Source organism: Quercus suber, unplaced genomic scaffold (assembly GCF_002906115.3).
Source record: "Quercus suber isolate HL8 unplaced genomic scaffold, Cork oak 2.0 scaffold_22, whole genome shotgun sequence".
NCBI classification, from domain to species: Eukaryota; Viridiplantae; Streptophyta; class Magnoliopsida; order Fagales; family Fagaceae; genus Quercus; species Quercus suber.
In genome coordinates, this window is record NW_027069487.1 from 638869 (window position 1) to 648902 (window position 10034).

General features: G+C 30.5%; 1 protein-coding gene across 1 annotated transcript; it reads left to right on the top strand.

Moving 5' to 3' along the window:
* Positions 1–6791: 6791 nt before the first annotated feature.
* LOC112036004 (14-3-3-like protein C) lies at positions 6792–9822 on the top strand. The gene is made up of 6 exons (XM_024068823.2): positions 6792–6949; positions 7193–7499; positions 7604–7691; positions 8572–8681; positions 8794–8942; positions 9722–9822. The coding sequence occupies exons 1-6, from the start codon at positions 6877–6879 to the stop codon at positions 9820–9822; spliced, it is 828 nt and encodes a 275-aa protein (XP_023924591.2). The 5' UTR covers positions 6792–6876.
* Positions 9823–10034: the final 212 nt, after the last annotated feature.

Below are 10034 nucleotides of genomic sequence, written 5' to 3' on the forward strand. Positions count from 1 at the left end.
TGGTCATTTTTTAGGTTTCGGGGGTATTTTAGTCATTTTAGAGGTTTTAGAGGTATTTTGGTATTTTTTGGGTTTCGGGGTAATTTGGTCATTTTTTGGGTTTTGAGGGTATTTTGGTCATTTTTAGGTTTCGGGGGTATTGTGGTCATTTTTTGGTTATTTTTAGGTTTTGGGGATATTTTGGTAATTTTTAGGTTTTGGAGGTATTTTGGTCATTTTTTAGGTTTCGAGGGTATTTTAGTCATTTTTTAGGTTTTAGAGGTATTTTGGTATTTTTTGGGTTTCGGGGGTAATTTGGTCATTTTTTGGGTTTTGAGGGTATTTTGGTCATTTTTAGGTTTCGGGGGTATTGTGGTCATTTTTGGTTATTTTTAGGTTTTGGGATATTTTGGTAATTTTTAGGTTTTGGAGGTATTTTGGTCATTTTTTAGGTTTCGAGGGTATTTTAGTCATTTTTTAGGTTTTAGAGGTATTTTGGTATTTTTTTTTTAGGTTTCAGGGGTATTTTGGTCATTTTTTGGGTTTTGGGGGCATTTTGGTCATTTTTTGGGTTTTGAGGGTATTTTGGTCATTTTTAGGTTTCAGGGGTATTTTGGTCCTTTTTTTTTTGTAATTTTAAGGTTTTGGGGTATTTTGATCATTTTTTGGGTTTTGGGGTATGTTGGTAATTTTTAGGTTTTTTGGGTATTTTGGTCATTTTTTGGGTTTTGGGGGTATTTTGTTCATTTTTAGGTTTTGAGGGTATTTTGTTCATTTTTTAGGTTTTGGGGTATTTTGGTTATTTTTGGGTTTCGAGGGCATTTTGGTCATTTTTTGGGTTTTGAGGGTATTTTGGTCATTTTTAGGTTTCGGGGATATTTTGGTCATATTTTGGTAATTTTTAGGTTTTGGGGGTATTTTGGTCATTTTTTGGGTTTTGGGAGTATATTGGTAATTTTTAGATTTTAGGGGTATTTTGGTCATTTGTTGGGTTTTCAAGGTATTTTGGTCATTTGTTGGATTTTTAGGGTATTTTGGTCATTTTTTGGGGTTTCAGGGGTATTTTGGTCATTTTCTTGGTTTTGGAGGTATTTTGGTAATTTTTTAGATTTTGGGAGTATTTTGGTCATTTATTAGGTTTCAAGAGTATTTTGGTCATTTTATAGAAATTTAGATGGGTTTAGTGGGTATTAGTGGATATATCCATTTAGACCCATCTAATTAAATAACCAAATGGGTCTTTACCCATTTAACCCAAATATTCAAATGGGTTGAGTTAAGACTTATCCAAATAAGGTAGGTAATGGGTGGGTTCATGGATATGAGTAAAAATTGCCATCCCTAGCTACAACACATGTTTAAAATTACAATAATGAGCCTATGGTGTCTAAAATATTCTCATATGCCAAAAATACTTCAATTCCCGTCATAATCAACTGTCACGCTCGCTATATCAAAATCCATACAAATCCTATTGCCTTTGAATTTTGACAAGTATTTGTGTAAGAAGAAACCGTGTGATGCATAATAAATTTGGTTGTCCAGGGTAGGCTGTCGGCTATTGGCAAATATCTAGGTTTGTCGGCAAGACATTTTAGATTGTCTATCAATTCGTATTTTCTATGCAAGATATTGGACCTGGGCACGTAACTTGTTTCAACTCGAAGTATAAAATTAAAAACACGTATGGGAAGAAGATTTTTCGATTTGTGATAAAATTGGACCCCCTTAAAATGATGGGTTTTACAAGGAAAGAAAAATAAACACCTGAGATTGTATGATTGGTGGTGAGATTGTACGATTGGTGGTGTATAAATAAATACATTACACAGTATAATTGTTGGTTAAGTATAAAGTAAAACACAAAAGTAGAAGATAGAGTTTTTTTTTTTTTTTTTTTTTTTTAAATAAACAAGATACCTATGTTTTATTTAAATAAAGGGAGTAAAATTTGCAACATAATAGTTATAAAAGTATGGTGAAAGAATAATGTTAGAGATATAAATTATTTTACAAAAAATTTTACAAACTGTTGATGTGGCGAGTGATTATTGGTAAATAAAAAAAATAATATTAATAGTAGGTCTAGATAAAAACTAATAAAAAGTTGACCACATCAACATTTTGTAAAAATATTGTAAAATAGTTTAAACCTGTAGTATTATTCACGGAATAATAGACTCCGAAGAGGAAAAGTAGAACGTAGAATTATATATATATATATATATATTTTTATAATCGAATTTTATATACTTGTTTCAACTCAAAGTATAAAAATATGTGTGGCAATGGGCCTGCCTAGTGCCCTACACGTCATTTAAAATATATATATATATATATTGTTAACCCATTCACACATGGGTTGACCTATTTCTCTCTTCCTCTTTTTTGATTAAAAAACTTAATTATTTTTTATTTTGGATTTATAGTTAATATTTAATCTATGGGCCATGTTAACAATTACTCTTAGAGTCATTGTTAATAAATTATATAAGGAAAGTTTTAACACAATTTTTATAGGAATAATCGAATTTTATATACTTGTTTCAACTCAAAGTATAAAAATATGTGTGGCAATGGGCCTGCCTGGTGCCCTACACGTCATTTAAAATATATATATATATATATATTGTTAACCCATTCACACATGGGTTGACCTATTTCTCTCTTCCTCTTTTTTGATTAAAAAACCTAATTATTTTTTATTTTGGATTTATAATTAATATTTAATCTATGGGCCATGTTAATAATTGCTCTTAGAGCCATTGTTAATAAACTATATAAAGAAAGTTTTAACACAATTTTTATAGGAATAATAGAATTTTATATACTTGTTTCAACTCAAAGTATAAAAATATGTGTGGCAATGGGCCTGCCTAGTGCCCTACACGTCATTTAAAAAAAAAAATATATATATATATATATATATATATTGTTAACTAATGGGCCTGCCTAGTGCCCTACACGTCATTTAAAAAAAAAAATATATATATATATATATATATATATTGTTAACCCATTCACACATGGGTTGACCTATTTCTCTCTTCCTCTTTTTTGATTGAAAAACCTAATTATTTTTTATTTTGGATTTATAGTTAATATTTAATCTATGGGCCATGTTAACAATTGCTCTTAGAGTCATTGTTAATAAACTATATAAGGAAAGTTTTAACACAATTTTTATAGGAAATATAAAAAATTGGCGAAAAAATTAATAATTTTATCATTTTCTTATAAAATGTTTCTAAAAATAGTTTTTAAACTAATACTTTTAAGATATTCATTAATATTTACCTTCATCTATTTATAAAACAACCATTATAAAGTTTAAAATTTTAATATTTTATTGTACACGAGAAGACTGATGAAACCACACATTATCAAACCACTGTTTTGTTTCTTGTGCTTGTAATTACCGAATCTACATATTTTATTATTTAATAAATAACCTACTTAATTGCATAAAGGTTCTTGACACATAGAAAGTGGGAAAAAATAATGAGTTTACAAAAAAAGTAAAATAAATACATGATTCAGTATAATTGGTAAAGTATAAAGTGAAGCACTAAAAGTAAGATATAGAGTGCTTTTTTTTTAAGAAACAAGATACCTCCGTTTTATTTAAATAAAGGGAGGAAAATTTTCAACATAATAGTTATAAAGGTATGGTGAAAGAATAATACTAGAGATACAAACTATTTTTCAAATTTTTTTACAAATTGTTGATGTTGTGAGTGGTTATTAATAAATGAAAAAGTGATATTAATTGTGAATCTTGATAAACCAATAAGAAGTTAATTACATCAATATTTTATAAAAATATTGTAAAATAATTTATACGTATACCATTGCTAACGTTGGAATAGGCTCTACAAAAAGAGGGAAAAGTAGAACATAGAATTTTATATACTTTATTTATTTATTTATTTTTATAATGGAATTTTATATACTTGTTTCAACTCAAAGTATAAAAATATGTATGGCGATGGGCCTGCCAGTGCCGTACACGTCATTTAAAAAAAAAAAATTGTTAACCCATTCACACATGTGAACATGGCAAAACGGGTCAGAATTTTTTGACCTGACCCGACCCGACCTGAAAATACCCGACCCGAACCTTATTTTTTTTTACCCGAAGTAAAAATGGGTTGACACGTGACCCGACCCGTGTTTTTTGCGGGTCAACCCAACCCGACCCGAACCGAACTCGAACCCGAACCCTTTTTTTAAAACCTTTTTTTTTTTTTTTGGTAAAAAAATAGTAAAACTAAGACAATATTGATTTAATTGTTTATTGTGAACTTTAAGGAAACAATTGATACATTTACATAACTACATGCAAATTAATTAAAAGATAAATGGTTGAACATTCTGTAATGAGTAATATTTTTAGATGTCAAATAGCAAAGTACATGCCAAGATAATCTGGTTACAGTAGAGTTAAAAACATAGATTTAAAATTGTAGACATGTGAAAACATTCACAAGTGTAAAAATAATCAAGCTAAAGTATCAAATTAGCATAAATTATGAATAATTAGACCTATTTTTTAATAATTTATGTCCAAAATAAACGACTTTTTAAAATAAATTATGATATTTCCTAGAGTGTGTGTTGCTTAACAATAATATGATATTCATAAAAGAGACCATGTATAAATAAGTAAGCAATCAAATTTTAAAGTATATCTCAAATTGAAATAGAGTGTCAATCATAACTAATAATAGATTATAAAATTAATTTTCAAGATTGTAAATTTCTTATATGTTTTTATTCTTTATCAAATGAGTTATCCAATAAGTCATTTATAATTTTGTTTTATATTTTCGAATGTTGATATTGTGTAGAAATAAAATTTGTGTATTTGTTTTACTTATCTTTGTGTTATTTTGTTTTAGATAGTAATGTTAGGATTTGTATAATTTTAAAATTATTGAATAGGTATTAATAAATTTAACTGAGTTCATTCTTGATATAAGTGGTGAATTCAAAATAATGCATTTTACATCAAGTAATTTGTTGCATAACTTTTCAAATGGCAGATACATATTGTTTTCTTTATAAAAATTAAAAAAAAAAAAAATTTCACGTGAAAAATACGGGTCAACCTGACCCGACCCGAACCCGATTGACCCAAACCCGATTTTGACCCGCTTAAAATGACCCGTTTTGACCAGTGACCCGTTTGACCCGCAACCCGATTGACCCGACCCGAACCCGACCTGCCCTTTTGCCATGTCTGCACACATGGGTGGCCGACCTTTCTCTCTCTCTCTCTCTCTTTTTTTTTTTTTTTTTTTTGATAAAAAACCTAATTATTTTTTATTTTGGATTTATAGTTAATATTTAATCTATAGATCATATTAACAGATGCTCTTAGAGCAATTATTAATAAACTATATGAAAAAAGTTTTAACACAACTTTTATAAGAAATATAAAAAACTGATCGAAAAATTAATTGTTTTATCAATTTCTTATAAAATTCTTCTAAAAATAATTCATAAACCAATACTTTTAAGATATATTTCTTCTAAAAATAATTCATAAACCAATACTTTTAAGATATATATTTATTAATATTTACCTTCATATATTTATAAAACAACCATTATAAAGTTTAAAATTTTAAAATTTTATTGTACACGAGAAGACTGATGAAACCACACATTATCAAACCACTGTTTTGTTTCTTGTGCTCCTAATTACCGAATCTACATATTTTATTATTTAATAAATAACCTACTTAATTGCTTAAAGGTTCATGCCACTACTAAATTATGGGTAATTCAAAAAAATAAAATTATTTAGTACTCAAAACACTTTTTTTTTTTTTTTTTGTGCATCTCATAAATTTAATTAATGAAATGCATGAGCATAACATTTTGCCTTACTACATTCAAAATTAGGAAAATGGCACTGTCGTCCATTTTGATTATGATTATTACTTCTTTCATCTAGTTAGAAATAATACAATTGCTTACACCTAATCTTTTCTTAAATGACACTCACCTTTCTTGCAATGTAAACTATTTAAATTGGCATCTTCTTAAATGCAAAAATTTAAGCGTCAATTGACTATACGTGCATCTTAGAGGAAGTCAGTATAAATAATTTACATTTTAAATGAGGTGGGTATCTTATTCAAACTAGAAGAAAGACAAGTATGTTTCTCAAAAAAAAAAAAAAAAAAGAAGAAAGACAAGTATAATAATATAAATTTTAGGCGAAGTTAATGCAAATTACCCATTTTTTTTACTAAATACAAAATGGTGCAATTTTCTATTCAAACTTATAAACCTATGGTAAATTTTTTGTTTTGTTAGGCTAATTATTATTATACACAACTTATAAAATTGTGTATTGAAAACATGATTTCAGATATAACTGTGAAATGAGGAAATAAAAAACAGGATTTCATAATTTTAAATGAAATCAACATGATTTCAGTTTTTGTGTTCACACTGATAATCATTAATTAATTAAGGATAAATTTAATGTATGTCCCAATCTCATTAATTTATAAAATATTTTAAAAAATTATTTATAGAATAGAAAAAGATAAAAGTAACTTACTTCTTTTTTTATTTTTTTAACAACTTTCTGTATTCCCCATAAAAAAAAAAAAATGATATATATATATATATATATTTTAAATAATCTATTTTCTTGCCACCCATTAATTAATTAATATATATTTGCACTTCTCTTTCCTCTCACCCCGGCGGTCAACGCGCGTGGGGGAGTGAGCTTCCTAGTCTCTGTTTGTCGGGACACGTCCTCTTCAACCCACAGAAACAGATTCAGACTTTACTCTCTTTCTCTACTTTTATTTCTTTCTTCATTTGATTTCATTTGTGTGGTTGAGACTGAGACTAGAGACTGAGAGATTAGCCATGGCGATCGATAAAGAAAGAGAGAACCACGTCTACATCGCCAAGCTTGCCGAGCAGGCCGAGCGATACGACGGTCTTTCTCTCTCCCTCTCTCAAACCTTCTTCTTCTTCTCTCTTTTTTTTTTTTTTTTTTCCTCTGTTTGGTTTCCGAGAAAATCGATGGAGTAAAAAAAAAGCTAAATACGATGTTTGAGCAATTTTCACTTTCCTCTCCTCGGTTCCCGATTAAATATCTAGTAGTATTTTACGTTTGTTAATTTCTCCTTTATTTTCTCGGCAAACAAACATGAATTTTTTTGAAAAATTTTATATGCAGAAATGGTGGATGCGATGACGAAAGTGGCGAATATGGACGTGGAACTTAGCGTGGAAGAGAGGAACCTACTCTCCGTTGCGTACAAGAACGTGGTTGGAGCTCGCAGAGCCTCGTGGAGGATCCTATCTTCGCTGGAGCAGAAGGAGGAGTCCAAAGGGAACGATCTGAACGTGAAGCGGATCAAGAATTACAGGCACGAGATCGAATCCGAGCTATCCCGAGTTTGTGCCGACATTATCGCCCTCATCGATGAGCATCTCATCCCCTCTTGCTCCGTTGGAGAATCCCCTGTCTTTTTCTACAAAATGTCAGTCAATTAGGGTTTCTAAGTTAGGGTTTGATTTTTTTTAGGAATTAGGGTTTTGCTTCTTACTTTTTATGTTTTTGTGCTTTTTTTGGGTGTGGTTGCAGGAAAGGGGATTACTATCGATATTTGGCTGAGTTCAGGGCTGATGATGAGAGGAAAGAGACTGCTGATCTGTCAATGAAAGCTTATCAGGTTGGTAATTTTGTTTTGGTTTTCTATGCTACTAGTTTTGGGTTTCAGTTTGTACTTGTTTTTTTTTTTTTTTTTGAAAATTTGATAGTTGGGGGTGTGAAGATTTGAACTTTTGTACTTTTAATAGGTGCCAGGCTCTTGGGGTTGAGTAATTATTAAGTACTCTAAGAGAGTACGACGACATGGTATTCCTTCCTCTCGAGTAATAGTGGGCTTTACTAATTAAATTCATAGTGGTTTCCATATTCATACGAGAGGAAAGAGCACCAGGAGTACCTAATAAATTTCACTTTTATACTTGTTAAGAGTGTGTAGAGAAAATAAAAGAAATCAAAAGCTATCAATTCTGGACTTCTCTTTATATGGATTCAAATGGGGGATTAATATTATGATTTTAATGGGTGTCTGAAAAATGCAAACATATTTGACTGTCTGGTCTGTTATTTAAACTTGGGTGTTACCTAAGACTAGTTCGTGTTGGATTGGGATGAATAGTAATGCTCTAACTAAATTTCTTCATTGAAAACATTACGTGGTTATGAAGTTAATAATAATAAATAATTTGTGAGCCAAACTTGGTAATCGATTGTGTAAGGATGATGAGTACTGTGTATTTCTTGACATGGTAGAATTGTGTGGTTTTATTTGTTCATTGTGCCTATTTGATGTTATTTCTTTCTCCTGGCCAAAGAGTTCATGTTGTTTCTCAATGTTCTTCTTATTCCTTTTCATGTAATTTAGAAATTTTGCTTTTAACCAGTCATCTTGGGTGATTACTGACGAGAAAAGTAGAGAGTATCATAAACTATCAGCTTTATGCTGTAGAATGCTATTTTGGTTGGGTTCAATCTGTTCACTTGTTGCGTGTTTCTTCTTTTAGGCAGCTTCTACTACAGCAGAGGCTGAATTACCTCCTACGCATCCCATCAGATTGGGTTTGGCCTTGAATTTCTCTGTATTTTATTATGAAATCATGAACTCTCCTGAAAGGTATGATGGCATCCTTTTCCTCTTTTGTAATTTATTTATTGGTAAATTGTTTTGGTTTTGAGAGAAAGAGAGAGATGATTTACTTGTTCTTGCGTGATATTTTTTATCCCAGGGCCTGTGCCCTAGCAAAGCAAGCTTTTGATGAAGCTATCTCAGAGTTGGATAGTTTGAGCGAAGAATCTTACAAAGACAGCACATTAATCATGCAACTCTTGAGGGACAACCTCACGTTATGGACTTCTGATATCCCAGAGAATGAAGGTAACTTGTAGATCTTTTAGGATAATTAATCTTACCTAGAATTTCACTCTTGAAGAAACTTTGGTGACAACTGTTAAATTTCTTCAGTTACTTGGATAATTAATCTATATATGTTGTATTGACAAAGAGGCTGGGATTTGTCTATCATTTTTGCATTTGTATGACATGAATATTTATGTTACACAGATTCAACAGTTTTTTTAGTTGAACAGTGTTGACAATAAGTTACACGTGACATTATCTGAAGGTAAAGTCTCGGAGTCAAGTTGAATATGAGATCTCAAAAGGTTACATAATGTTTTGAAGATGGAGGAAAGTAAGAGATGACTTCTAGATACAGATACGGAAAACATCCATCTGTTATTACAGGCTCCTGAATTGAATTTGTAAAGTTGAGTACTGACTGTTCTGTTCAGTTATGTTCATGCCTTGGTGAATATTAATCAAAGATGGTCTTTTTAAGGAAATTAATAATTGGATTATGGTTTAGAGAAAGATGAGAGAGGAGTTTCTTTCTTGAGAGGGGGGGGGGGGTGAAATGGATGATTGATTTGGGTTCTTAGGTGAAATAATATCATCATTCTGTCAATATCTTGTGGAACTGTGATTTGAACTTGGTTTCTCTGTCTACCATTATTGCTCTAAATCTTCTATTAGTCTATTCTGTTTGCTCTTCTGTCAGGTCCTTTCATGGGACCTTTTACTGCAAAAGATCAAATATTAGTTATATATTTTTTGTTTTGAATGAGTTGGTATTTATGTTGTTTTTTGCATAGCAGTCGAAGAAGCCCCGAAGCTGAACAGTAATCTAAGGCAGGTGGAGGTGAAGATGCAAGAGGTAGCTATTTGCATTTTGACAACCGTTTTGTTAAACTTTTGAGTTTTTTGAGCTCTCATGTGTTNAAATTAATGTGGGGGGGGGGTGTTGTGGTGAGATTGGTATGAGTTTTACAGTCGTGATAATTTCATTGATATCTTTTTAGAGCAGATTGAGGTGGATTCTTTAGTCCCAACCAGTGTTTGAAACATGCGCATGGTATTGGGTAAAAAATATCAGATTTGACCCTTTAATCAATTATATTGTCGTTTTCA

Excerpts from the sequence above, each read along its gene's own strand:
- LOC112036004 (XM_024068823.2), top strand. The coding sequence starts at position 6,877 with ATGGCGATCGATAAAGAAAGAGAGAACCACGTCTACATCGCCAAGCTT. Across the intron at positions 7,500-7,603 it reads CCTGTCTTTTTCTACAAAAT|GAAAGGGGATTACTATCGAT; the intron begins GTCAGTCAATTA and ends GTGTGGTTGCAG. Across the intron at positions 8,943-9,721 it reads TGATATCCCAGAGAATGAAG|TCGAAGAAGCCCCGAAGCTG; the intron begins GTAACTTGTAGA and ends TTTGCATAGCAG.